The 14,589-nt window shown below is 38.9% G+C and overlaps 1 protein-coding gene across 3 annotated transcripts in view; it reads right to left on the bottom strand.

Moving 5' to 3' along the window:
- Window positions 1-1,739: 1,739 nt before the first annotated feature.
- Window positions 1,740-14,589, bottom strand: part of LOC137383839 (protein phosphatase 1 regulatory subunit 12A-like) — a 333,936-nt gene continuing 321,086 nt past the window's right edge. For all 3 annotated transcript variants that reach the window (XM_068057118.1, XM_068057119.1, XM_068057122.1), the window contains one exon: window positions 1,740-7,480. In XM_068057118.1, coding sequence (XP_067913219.1) covers window positions 7,394-7,480 — 87 coding nt within the window. In that variant the 3' untranslated portion in view covers window positions 1,740-7,393. The remainder of the gene's footprint in view (window positions 7,481-14,589) is intronic.

Genomic DNA, 14,589 nt, shown 5'->3' with positions numbered 1-14,589 from the left:
GTCAGGTTAGTGACAGATTAACAATCTATTTACATTTCATAAAGCTTAGGCATCATTGTACTTAAGACTAAAACACAGCCACTACTGAACTTTAATTTAGAATTCCATTATGTAACGGCGCATCAACCTCATTGCTGAATTAAGGGCAAGCATTTCTTAAGGTAGAGTGACAGTAAAAAAAACTGGTTTCTCATTACTAAAGCAAATCAAAAAATTAACATGCCAGAGACTTGTTCTGATAATTTTCAATAGGTTAATTCACAAATTGAATTTTTCAAAATATTGAACTGGCACAAGGAATGTGATATCCTATTTAAACTTAAATAAAGAAATCTCAGCAGGAAGTGTTTATTTAATTACGGTAATAACTTCCCATTTCATCAGATCAATCCTATTTTGAGTTTAAACTGCCCATGTGAAGAAAACTGTAGTTCACCAGTTTGCACCACACAAGTGCCAGGCAATGACCATCTCCAACAAGAGAGAATTTAACCATCACCCCTTGATGTTTAGTATTGCGAAATCCCCCACTATCTACATCCTGGGGGTTACCATTGACCGGAACCTGAACTGGACCAGCCATATAAATACTGTGACTCCAAGAGCAAGTCAGAGGCTGGGGACTTTGCAATGAGCAACTCACCTCCTGACTCCCCAAAGCCTGTCCACCATCTACAAGGCACATGTCAGGAGTGTGATGAAATACTCTGCACTTGCCTGTATGAGTGCAGCTCCAACACTCAAGAAGCTCGACACCATCCAGGCCAAAACAGTCCGCTTGATTGGCACCCCATCCACAAACATTCACTCCCTCCACCACAGATGCACAGTGGCAGCAATGTATACCATCTACAAGAGGTACTGTAACTCACCAAGACTCCTTCCACACCCATGACCTCTACCACCTAGGACAAGGGCAGAAGATACATGGGAACACCACGAGCTGCAAGGTCCCCTCCAAGCACACACCATCCTGACTTGGAACTAGATTGCCGTTCCTTCACTGTCACTGGGTCAAAATCCTGGAACTCCCTTGCTAACAAGCACTGTAGGTGTACCCAAGGACTGCAGCGGTTCAAGAAGGCAGCTCACCACCACCTTCTGAAGGGCAATTAGGGATGGGCAATAAAATGCTGGCCTAGCTGAGTGATGCGCACATCCCATGAACAAATATATATAAAAAAAGTCAAATTATGTCAGGTCATCTGTATTTAAGTTAATACTGTTCACAATGGTTCAATTGGTAAAGCTGAGTGTAATTGAGCCATACAAACTAGATAACAGCGAGATTTGATCCCCAGTCTGTGCTGCGTTAGCCGATACTGGATAGGACAGCAGTAAGGGCTCTATACTTTCATAGACTGAAGGTGGTGGGGAGGTGGTGGAAATAAAGCGGTCAGGGTTTTTACTTCCAATTGCTCTCTAGTGACTAGCAGGCTGGCTCCTCAATGGTACAATCACTTACTGATGCTCCAAACTGAGGTCCATACATGAAGAATTTCAATTTCAGTGAGGTACCAGAGGTCTCGTCACCCATGAGCTGTTACTCAACCTGAGTCTATGCTTTCAGCCGAGGAAAGCTGGAAGGGATAAAAAAAAATGATCCCAGTGGCAGTGCACATAACAGATAGTTAAGCAAGTTGGTATGATGTATTTAAAGACTGATAAGATGAACCATATTCCTTCCTGTATAAGAAATTCTTAATTTGAAGGAAAAAAGCCCCACAATGGTATGCTTTTGAAGACCTTTTAAGTTTATTTGTACATCAGATTAAAACATTGACCTCGATAAGATAAAGCACCCCATATTCTATGTATCGCTTTAACACATACAAATAGTATAAAATTCAAGATGCACACAAATATTTAAAATGCATTTATTTATATTTGACAAAATACATTTTTTCTGACTTTAATGGTCAGTTTCATGCAGATACAAGACGTGAACAGCTCTGAAAGCAGATGCGATCTCAATGCATAGATCAATAAATAAACTTCATAAAATCTGAACAGCTGATGTAAATTCCACACAGAATTATTTCTTCAAAACATACACACAACCACACTTAACAGTCTGCAGTGCACCAATATTCAAATATGAGCTCCCAAGTTTCATCACCATATATATTGAAAATGTTAAAATGCCAATAAAAAATTAACTTTGGACACAGCTACTGGTTTGCAAAATGGACAAAAACTGATAGAAATGTATTGGCCAATAGTTTAAAAGAACATTCTAGATTTGCAAGTAATGGTAAAACTAGACATCTATTTTGCACTAATTTATTCAAACTTGCAATTAACATTCATTATGAATTTGCTGCATCTTGTAGATATGCTGATGTAAACAGCAGAGTTCTTTGAGATCAGAGTAAAATCTCCCATCTCATGATGCCAGGGCTGGCTGTATGATGAAGGATTTGCTCTAGGCTGTGCTAAAGGTCCAATGCAAACCTCCAGTCACTTTCTGATCCAAGTCAAAACGATGAATTTACCAGGTTTCTGATGAGGGGAAACTTTAAGCATGGCTTTCCTTTTTTAGATGCTGATTGACCACCTATGTACTTCCAGCATTCCATTTTTATTTTAGATTTCCAGCATTTCTAAATTTTTAAAAATATCCCCTTAGGAATTCAATAATGACCAAACCATTAACTGAACCAAAATGAATCAGTTGTTGTGCAAAATTTAGTTCAGTATGTGTTTTGAAAAGGTGAAGGGAAAAATGTCATCCCACATTCCTTGTAGACCACTAAAAATAGGTGCTTAAAAGATAAATCGTGCGACCCTTCGCTTGAAGCAAAAATCTAGGCAACTTGTGCCTCTTACTAATGCTGGCTTATGGGTACAGACTTACTTTGATTCAATTTAAACCAGTGTAGTACAATCACAAACCAAAAATCTTTCGTCAGTTTTCCTAGCATCCTATTCATTTGATGCTAAGGCTAGGCCCAGATAAGTAGGAATTGAAATAGAAAAATATATTTTGACAGCAGTCACCATCATTCACAGTCAAGGCAAAATCTGATACTCTTTCTGGCAAAATTCTTCATTAGTCATAAATTCTTTAAACACTGACTAGACTTGACACAGCTATGCTTGCCAAGGAAGAAACAGAATGACAGTTTATCAATTCTAGCAACAGGTTTAATGGCAAAACCCAAATAATCAACAAACACATCAGTTTAAATTCTTTGTACAGCAATGAGTCCAAACCTTAAACTTAAAATATAATGGCAATGGGCTAGAAGTCGCCACTAATGCTGGCAGTTGCTGGGAAATCCAATATGTGACAGAGTAATAGTATGAAGTTCAGATTATTCACTTGTTTATATTGTAATTTGTCCAGAAATAATGACAGTCAGTGGGAATGGAGTGGGTAAGTTTCTGGATTGCACAATTCAATTGTACTTAAACTGTCACATCTATTCCATAGCTAAATCTATACTAGTTATATGCCAGTGCACATCAGACATGGATCAACAGCCCTGGAACTATCGAAGTAGTACAGTAGAATAGAAGTAATGTTACTGAACTAGTAACCCAGAGGACTGGACTAATGATCTAGAGACAGGAGTTCAAACTCCAACTGGAGAATTAATTAATTCAATTAGTTAAATAAATATGGAACTAATAGCATAAGCAATGGAGACCATGAAACTATCAGATTATCCTAAAAACCCAACTGGTTCACTAAGTCCTTTAGGAAATGAAATCTGTTTGCCTTACCTAGTCTGACCTATATGCAACTCCAGACCCACAACAATGTGGTTGATTCTTAACTGCCTTCTGAAAAGGCCTAGTAAGTCACTCAGTTGTATGCAAGTAGGCAGCTCACCACCACCTTCTCAAGGGCAATTAGAGATGGGCAATAAGTGCTGGCCATGCCAGCGATACCCACATCCCATGAATATTAAAAATCTGAACTACTGTACTACTAAAGCTAGTAATAACACTTTATTTCTAGGGATAGGGTGTCTGATATAGTCTTAGCCCCATTTGTTCATTAGTCTTGATCAGACCCAAAGCTGATAATTAGGAGGCTGGATCAATATCAATGTGATTTAGACTCCAGCAGCTCCAAACGTCCAATGTCATGGAATCTGCAGGCATGAAGTGTGGAAAACACAACTTGAAAATACTTAAAACAGTAGTACATTCAAAGTGTTTCTATTCTTGCATACACCCCTGGAAATTAAAGTGGCCATCCACAACATCTCCAGACATTTAGCAAGATGCCATTTATGCTATCAGTTGCCAGGGGTCAACAGAACTTTGTGTCCTAATTTAACCACTTGGAACGGATATATAAATTTAAAAAAATACGTACAGATATGCATAGATGCAACTAAAAAAGATTTTTTAGTAAGTGTACAAAGCAATGCATTTGAATTTCTGTACATATGATTTGCAAGAGACCCAAAACTGATGTATATTTTTACTAAAAACATTCCCTCAATTCTTTTGTATCATTACTTTTAATTAAACATTTATTTGGGGCTACCTTTACAGTTTCCCTTTGCGCTGCTTTGGAAAGAAACTATATAAAGGTTGAATACTTCAGAGAGAGAGAGAGAGAAATCAGTGAGAGTCATCAGAGTTGGTTTAGCACATCCACAGTCTAGCTAGATGTTGCTAGCAGTATCATTGGAACAGATTGCTGAGTACTTCCAACAGCATGTGGTAAAAGAGATGAAAAGAAAAAGGAGGCCTCTTGAAGGAAACATTTTGAACTCTGCATTTTTTTCACAATCTACTTATTTCATCTTAAGCTAGCTATTGAAAAGGCCTTGAAGCTCTTCAAGTTCAGTTTGTCCCTCACAATCTGATTAACTGAATCAGAACTGGTCAGCTGGTCGCGTTCCAACCTGCCCATCACTCACCACCACCACCTCTAACCCCCACCCCCAACAAACTTGTTCCACGTTAAGACGTCGGAATGCAACACACCCATTTTACTGGTCTGAGTATGTGTAATTTTCTTCATTTTAATTCAAATTGCATCACCCAGTCATGATACCTGTAACAAAAAGTTGAATTGTGAATTGCAGATTATGTCGCTTGTAAAGGTTAAAAAAAGTGTTTTCCTTCTTTAAATAGAAGTTTGATTTATTGTTAAAACATCAGATATTGCCATTTTACAAACAGCATTAGTCTTGACCAGAAAATGTACTATCGGGGGTGAATTCACTGCTCATCCACTAGGTGGTACAGTCAATTCTTTTGAAGTACACTGAGCGGGCCAAGGCAAGTTTCAATACATTCTTTAAGTCCAAAGTTTATTTTTCTTTAGATAATTGTAAATTTAATCGTGATTCCAATGAGTCATAAGCACATAAGAATGACCTCGTATCTGCACAAAACCCCTTCGTAACACACAAGAAGCTGCAGCTCATGTAAAGTACAGTACTTCCAACCTTAGAACCAATAGTGCCACAAGGATTTAAATCACACTGTATTCAGGAGCAATAAAGACTCACATTTAATAGAAGCATTTGAAAATGTGACAATGTGTTCAGTTCTTTTCATTTACATACAATTGCTGTACAACGTCATTTGAAACCTGAACTCAGTGGTCTATTTAACCATAAAAAACAGATGTGTTTACAAGCTTTAAATAATGTGTACAGCTCCCAAAGTGTCAGAAATGTTCAAATTATTACACTAAATGATAACTAATAGCATATTCATAGCTTTTAAAAAGGCCACCAACAGTTGCATAATGTAAATTCCCAGCAGTCTGAACCCTCCTTTGGAGATTTCATATGTACATAATCTTCATACTGTATAAAGGACTGTTCAATCTCTTTGTATTATATCCAGTAGCAATACTACTGAAAGCCATGTTTTGCACAGGATTTTTAAAATAAAAACCAGCCAAAGCATTTTCAGTAACCTCTAGGCTTGATTAGGGTGAACAAAAAAATGCAAAACTGATGGCCTTTTCTGTATCACTGAATATATACATACACACATATATAATATATATATATATATATATATATATATATACACACACACACACACACACACTTATATATATATTATATATACACACACAATCTCACACACACACACACATGTATATATAAATATACATGCACTTTGATTTCAGTACCGTATTTATCATTGCCTATACTAGACATTTCAGCCATGGAACGCACTATACAAATTACTACATTTATCTGTGAATTCCATCGTTTATTAAGGACTAAAGCATGGGTCTTTGGATGGATCCCTTCCCTGAATTCTATTGTATTTATAAGGAGTGCTCTCTACAGAAAAGTACCATTGTGTTTTAAATTCCTGTAGTAGTGGTACTTAGGGATACAGTATATCATGCAGTGAAAATCTCAAGATTAAAAGGATGTCTTTGAACCTACATTAAAGTTGTAATGTCCCTTATCAGTGTATAAAGTCAAGAGCAAACAAAAATAGAAAAAAACGTGATCTAAAACTAGCATTGTTTGAAATAGGAGAAGCACAGAAAAAACGAGTGCTTCAAAAGCAAAATGCAAAACCAGCAACCGGACATTGAAATGCATTTTTGAACCAGCCTCGATAAACAACCTGAATTTGAATCAGTTTTTTCTTTGGCCGACTGCTGTTTAGATGGGGAAAAACAAAACTCAGGGTGGTGACCAGTGACAGTACAAATATTTAACTTCACACAGTTAGAGACAATCAAAGGCTTCTGACCATTTTCAAGCATTCACTACAAACCAAATCAAAAAAAAGAAATTAAAATTCACTGCTGACAATGAAGGCAACAGAAATAAAGTGAAAGGAAGGCAGCTGAGCATCACATTAAAATAATAAAACAGCATATTGCACGTATAATTAATACTTTCTGCACCATACAGTCTAGCTGATGGTTTTTAGTTAAAAATAAGCCATGTTCTGCAGTGATTTTAATTACTGTGCAAAGAAGCAAATACTGCATAACAGAAAGAACCTTCACAATGCACAGCTGGCAAACTGAGGTGCACAGTTAACATGACTGAGCAAGTATGGTAGTGGAAGGCATTTCTTAAAGCCATTTCTGAAACACTACAGGCTGTGGCTCAATTGTGATAAGCTGCAAGCATCCCCTCAACAAATATACACTTCTGTGCATTTTCTTTTCAAATTCAGTGCTCTCTCCCCAACACTTCTCGTAAACAAGGCCGTTTGAATGCATTACTGAAGACATTGTGGTTGCTGAATAAGATCATAACCTGAAGAAACTCTACAGATATCAAATGCAGGGAGAAAACCATGAACAGACAAGATCTAAGTATAAGTTCCCCCTAGTGCTGAAGAAACTACTTTATTATGATGGCTCTTTCACAGACCAAACAGGCTCTTTCAGTTGATTTTATTCCTTTTGCCTCTTGCTCAGAAAGACCAATCTTCATTTTGACAGTTTACTAATTACTCGGATTAGTGCTCCGTTCTCGTCTTTCAGCCTTTGGTTGTCTGATTTTAGCTCTGTTAAAACCTGCAAGGAAAAAGTATCAGTTTTACAGAATGTTCTCAAAGTGAGTTTCAAATGTGCAGTTTTTCCAATCGAGTTTCTGCTATCGTTCCTCCATCCCCTACAAATAGCAGATCACAAACACACATCCATGAATCATCGCAAAGCAGGTGAACAAGTTAGAAGCACTTCTGGTACTGCTACCACTTTGGGACTCGATCAGCAAGAATGCCAACTGCAAAGTGAAGCAAATAGTGTCACAAACTGAAACTGAAGACTGCAACTTCAGCAGTACTGTAACAAAAGCTTCATAGGTATGTGCACGGTCCTAAAATTGGCATTCAAAATAACCAATTTTAGATTTTGTTTCACAAAGGCTGTAGCATTCAAATTGGAATATTTTGCTGAAAGTTTTTATTAACAAACTATTTATATTCATACTAATTGCAAAACAGTGTTTTTTTAAAATGTAGCTTTTGCTCACTGAAGATGACAGGAACTTCCAGCCATAAACCTGCAGGAAAGCAGCAAATTGCAGATGCTCTAGGTTCAATATCCTAGGTAAATTACTTGCATGCATGAACAGCTCTTGCTTAAAGGTTTTTCTTAAAAAAACAAATGCAGGCTGGTTTGGGGAAATAAAGAGAATTTGAAAAGCTTTCCAAATTGATTTAATTATTCGTAAATGAAAACATAAATGACAAAACAATTGTAAAATATTCATCCACGTTAAGTCCATGTTTGTTAAGTTGCAAAGCGAACATGCAGCTCTTATACCTGGCAGCAAAATCCAGAGCACAGCGGTGGAGAACTTTAATCTCTAAAAAGAAAATCCTATTGGTGGCAGTATTAAGTAAAAAGTACTCATTAGGAGCTTGGAGATAAGAAAACTGAAACCCTGACAGCATCAGAATAGGATCTTTTGAATAACAGAATTCCCCTTTTCAATAGACGAACAATTAACAAGGATGGCATTACAAGTTTAACATAAGTTTATCGAATGAACTATACATCAAAACCTTTGGCGTCACACTTTGTTGAAGACAACCATACCTATTTGCAAAATGTCTTTGTGCATTTATATTGCAGAAACGTACCACTGGAAATAAAAGCAATTCACAGCAATAAAGTGACATTTTTGTATTAATTGAAGTTCACGAAACTCATCTATTTCAGCAGCAATCCCACAAGTGTTCTAAATTTGATGAAAGTCCTAGGCAGCAAGGAAATATGATAAATGCCTCCAGGTGTGAAGTTGACCAATAAGTCACTTGTGACTTTACCACTTGTGAATCTCAGTTGTGGAGATATTTTATTTCATTCTTTTTCCATATTTTATACTCTACTTATGCCAAAGATTTGGAGAAGTAGAACGCATGCACTAAAAAAAAATTGGAGGATAACTGACAACTTATCAACTGAGTGGTCTGTCTTACTCAAGATAAAAATGGTATTCTGGGAGACATAAAAAAGAAATCAAAGGTGGTGAAGATTTAAGGATGTTTCAACATATTTTTTTAAATTGCAAACTGAATGAGATGGAAGACAGATCTCCAAAGCACTTCTAAATTCCTTGTACCTCATGAATCTGGTGGAATTACACGCACATTGCAGAAACATACCCACAGAAATTAACTTTCAACAATGTGCTCAATAATTCTGGTACAACACTCAAATTACGTTATGAACCAAATTGAAGCACCAAAGTAGAAAATGTAGCTTGCGGACAGTGCCTAAAAGTTTGTCAATCAACATTTTACAAGATAAATTCGATCCATTTTCCTTCCAAAACAATTACCTCCAACTCTGATGTTAATATAGACTACTTTGTTTGATGTTCCATGCTCAGATGAAATCAATATGTAGTACTACATTTGCTAATCCATTTATTTGAAATTCAATATCGTTAACATTAATATATTTTAAAATCCATTTTTTGGGTGTAGTTTGTAGTCCTAACTAAGTGGCTACCTTAAGCCATTTTGGAGAACTACCATGTTGACACACAACTGGTGGGTGTGGGTCTTTTGACAGGAGTCTAAAGCTTTTATGGCATCTTACCATAATGAGCTAAAAACATAATGCCAAGATCTGTTGCTGAAGCTAACCAAATCTATTCCCTGCCCCTGCAAGCAAGTGTTAAGTCGGAAACACATGTACACAGCAAGAAATAAGACTGTACAATGCACTTGAATCGCTAACATTTTCCAGAGTTCATACTATATATGATCTTTTTTGTGCCTTCAGGATTATAGAGATCTTATGCTCAAGCACTGTAAAATAGTCAGTTTAAAAAAATACTTTTTAAGAAAAAATGTGTAGGAGGGTAACACTTGGACATGGCAGCACCAGATGTGGCAGCATATCTCACCAAGACAGCATATACTTCATGTAGGTAACTGCATCATTTGATTGCAATAACTAGAAATGAGCTTAATGTTTAAAATTACTTAGAATTTGAAATGCTGCAAGTAAATTTCAGATACAGAAAAAAATCTCAGTATATGGTACAACGGCTGGGAACAAAATAAGGGTCAGTAATTTAACACAGATGCAAAACAAGGCAGCAAGATTCTTATGACCAAAAACACAATACTGAAAAAGAACAAGTTTTATTTAAAATGGCATTATTGAGTATTTTATACCAAGGAAAAGGATGCTGACAAAATCATCGGTAGAAGCAGAGATGGTAGAGGTAACGGATGGGGTGAAAATTGAGAGGGAGGTGGTACTGGAAAGGCTAACTATGCTTAGAGTGGATAAGACGCCTGGTCCTGATGGTTTGCATCCAAGATTGCTAATGGAAGTGGGGGTGGTGATAGTGGGCAATCTTCCGGCCTTCCCTCGATACGGGGAGGTGCCAGATGACTGGAGAGTGGCGAATGTGACACCCTTATTCAAGAGAGGGTGGAGGACAGTCCTAGTAACTACATGCCAGTCAGTTTAATATCAATGGTGGGTAAGGTTTTAGAAACCTTAGCGATGGAGTAAAAAAAATGTCAACAGGCATTAAGAGAGGTTTGAACTAATTAAGGACAGCTAGCAACGATTTGTGAAAGGCAGATCGTGCTCAACTAATCTAACTGAATTTTATGATGAAGAACAGAGGTGGTTAATGAAGGGCATGCAATGGATGGTGTCTATTTTGATTTTAAGAAAGTGTTTGACAAAGCATCACATAAAAGGCTGGTGAACAAAATCGAAGCTCATTAGGAGGGTCAGTGTCCAATTGGATAAAAAATTTGGCTTAAGGACAGAAAACAGCGAGTCGTGGTAAATGGTTATTTTTCCGACTGGGGGATGCTAGACAGTGGTGTTCCCCAAGGGCCAGGACCACTTTTTTTGTCTATGTATGTTGGAATAGAGAGCAACATTTCAAAATTTGCTGATGGCACCGATCTTGGAGGAGCGACAAAGAGTGAGGATGATACAAATTGACTGCAACAGGACATAGATCGGCTGACAGAATGGGCAGACAAGTGGCAAATTGAACTTATGGCAGAAGGGATGGGGAGAGGCCAATTAGACTTAATGGCACAGTTCTAAAGAATGCTCAGGGACAGCATGTGAATAGATACTTGAAGGTGGCAGGACATATTGACAGTCAGCAAAGCATATGGGACCTTGGGCTTCACAAATAGAGGCATAGAGTACAAAAGCAGGGAAGTTATGCTGAACCTTTATAAAACTCTGGTTAGGCCACAACCAGAGTATTGCATCCAATTTTGGTCACCACACTTTAGGAAGGATGTGAGAGTCTTTGAGAGGGTACAAAGGAGATTGAGGAGAGATTTGATGGAGGTATTGTTACAAAAGTACTTCCATTTTTTGTTAAATTTTGAGGACTTGTGTTTTAAAACTGAAAAAAGGATTTCATAGATGCTGGACTTTATGTTTTTTTTTAAAAAGAGGTCATCGTAAGGTCTTTTGGACTTTGTTTGTAAACAACCCTTACTGGAAGTCACCTGTCTTCAGATAATTACCCAGCTGGGGCTTTTTGACTTGGGGGAGATGTTTAGAGAAGTGACAGGTCAAGATTTATAGGGGTCAGGAGGTTTCACTCGAGATATTGTTTTGGTTTCACTTTGGACAGTCAGTTGGAGTTTTAAAAATCAACCTGCAGGAAAAAAAGCCCCAGCTCAGCTCGTTCCATCTCTTTGAAAAGCCTGCCAGTTTTTACATCTCTTTAATAAGCTCTTAGAAGAGAATGCAAGGAACAGAGAAATTGATGATTCACTCCTTTCACTTCAGTCGTAACAGTATACGAGATTGCGACAGGTTTGGATACGGTAAAGTAAATCTGTTCCCATTAGCTGATGGTACAAGAACTAGGGGACACAGAGATTTGAAGTTTTGGGCAAGAGATGCGGAAGGGATGTGAGGAAGAATTTTTTTTTACGCAGCGAGTGGTTATGACCTAGAACTCGCTACCAACAAGGGTGGTGGAAGCAAAGACAATGAATGATTTCAAAAGGAAATTGGATGGGTACTTGGAAGGAAATAAACTTACAGGGCTATGGGGATAGAGCAGGAGAATGGGACTGACTGGATTGCTCTACAGAGAGCTCACACAGACTCGATAGGCCGAATGGTTTCCTTTTGTGCCGTAAATGACTATTAAATTCAAAAGGGCATGTTAAAACTGGGAGTAGCATTCCTTTTATTTCACCAGCATCAATTTTCAAGAGTACATCCTTTGGAGAAAAATATGATGCCTAACACAAAGCCTAAAAAAGAAAATTCTTTCCTGTTACCCATCACCTCCATAGAACATTACAACGCAGTACAGGCCCTTCGGCCCTCGATGTTGCGCCGACCTGTGAAACCATCTGACCTAAACTATTCCATTTTCATCCATATGTCTATCCAATGACCACTTAAATGCCCTTAAAGTTGGCGAGTCTACTACTGTTGCAGGCAGGGCGTTCCACGCCCCTACTACTCTGAGTAAAGAAACTACCTCTGACATCTGTCCTATATCTATCACCCCTCAACTTAAAGCTATGTCCCCTCGTGTTTGCCATCACCATCCGAGGAAAAAGACTCTCACTATCCACCCTATCTAACCCTCTGATCATCTTATATGTCTCTATTAACTCACCTCTCCTCCTCCTTCTCTCTAACAAAAACAACCTCAAGTCCCTCAGCCTTTCCTCGTAAGACCTTCCCTCCATACCAGGCAACATCCTAGTAAATCTCCTCTGCACCCTTTCCAAAGCTTCCACATCCTTCCTATAATGCGGTGACCAGAACTGCACGCAATACTCCAGGTGCGGCCGCACCAGAGTTTTGTACAGCTGCAGCATGACCTCGTGGCTCCGAAACTCGATCCCCCTACTAATAAAAGCTAACACACCATATGCCTTCTTAACAGCCCTATTAACCTGGGTGGCAACTTTCAGGGATTTATGTACCTGGACACCAAGATCTCTCTGCTCATCTACACTACCAAGAATCTTCCCATTAGCCCAGTACTCTGCATTCCCGTTACTCCTTCCAAAGTGAATCACCTCACACTTTTCCGCATTAAACTCCATTTGCCATCTCTCAGCCCAGCTCTGCAGCCTATCTATGTCCCTCTGTAACCTACAACATCCTTCGACACTATCCACAACTCCACCGACCTTCGTGTCATCCGCAAATTTACTAACCCACCCTTCTACACCCTCATCCAGGTCATTTATAAAAATGACAAACAGCAGTGGCCCCAAAACAGATCCTTGCGGTACACCACTAGTAACTAAACTCCAGGATGAACATTTGCCATCAACCACCACCCTCTGTCTTCTTTCAGCTAGCCAATTTCTGATCCAAAGCACTAAATCACCTTCAATCCCATACTTCCGTATTTTCTGCAATAGCCTACCGTGGGGAACCTTATCAAACGCCTTACTGAAATCCATATACACCACATCCACTGCTTTACCCTCATCCACCTGTTTGGTCACCTTCTCAAAAAACTCAATAAGGTTTGTGAGGCACGACCTGCCCTTCACAAAACCGTGCTGACTATCGCTAATGAACTTATTCTTTTCAAGATGATTATAAATCCTATCTCTTATAACCTTTTCCAACATTTTACCCACAACCGAAGTAAGGCTCACAGGTCTATAATTACCAGGGCTGTCTGTACTCCCCTTCTTGAACAAGGGGACAACATTTGCTATCCTCCAGTCTTCCGGCACTATTCCTGTCGACAATGACGACATAAAGATCAAAGACAAAGGCTCTGCAATCTCCTCCCTGGCTTCCCAGAGAATCCTAGGATAAATCCCATCTGGCCCAGGGGACTTATCTACTTTCACACTTTCCAAAATTGATAACACCTCCTCCTTGTGAACCTCAATCCCACCTAGCCTAGTAGTCTGTATCTCAGTAATCTCCTCGACAACATTTTCTTTCTCTACTGTAAATACTGACGAAAAATATTCATTTAACACTTCCCCTATCTCCTCTGATTCCACACACAACTTCCCACTACTATCCTTGATTGGCCCTAATCTAACTCTAGTCATTCTTTTATTCCTGATATACCTATAGAAAGCCTTAGGGTTTTCCTTGATCCTATCCGCCAATGACTTCTCGTGTCCTCTCCTCGCTCTTCTAAGCTCTCCCTTTAGATCCTTCCTGGCTAGCTTGTAACTCTCAAGCGCCCTAACTGAGCCTTCACGTCTCATCCTAACATAAGCCTTCTTCTTCCTCTTGACAAGCGCTTCAACTTCTTTAGTAAACCACGGCTCCCTCGCTCGACAACTTCCTCCCTGCCTGACAGATACATACTTATCAAGGACACGCAATAGCTGCTCCTTGAATAAGCTCCACATTTCGATTGTGCCCATCCCCTGCAGTTTGCTTCCCCATCCTACGCATCCTAAATCTTGCCTAATCGCATCATAATTTCCTTTCCCCCAGCTATAATTCTTGCCCTGCGGTATATACCTGTCCCTGCCCATCGCTAAGGTAAACCTAACCGAATTGTGATCACTATCACCAAAGTGCTCACCTACATCTAAATCTAACACCTGGCCGGGTTCATTACCCAGTACCAAATCCAATGTGGCATCGCCCCTGGTTGGCCTGTCTACATACTGTGTCAGAAAACCCTCCTGCACACACTGGACAAAAACTGACCC

This window comes from Heterodontus francisci, chromosome 25 (genome assembly GCF_036365525.1).
Source record: "Heterodontus francisci isolate sHetFra1 chromosome 25, sHetFra1.hap1, whole genome shotgun sequence".
NCBI classification, from domain to species: Eukaryota; Metazoa; Chordata; class Chondrichthyes; order Heterodontiformes; family Heterodontidae; genus Heterodontus; species Heterodontus francisci.
Note: the sequence above shows the minus strand (reverse complement) of the source record. Positions and strands in the feature narration are given on the sequence as shown.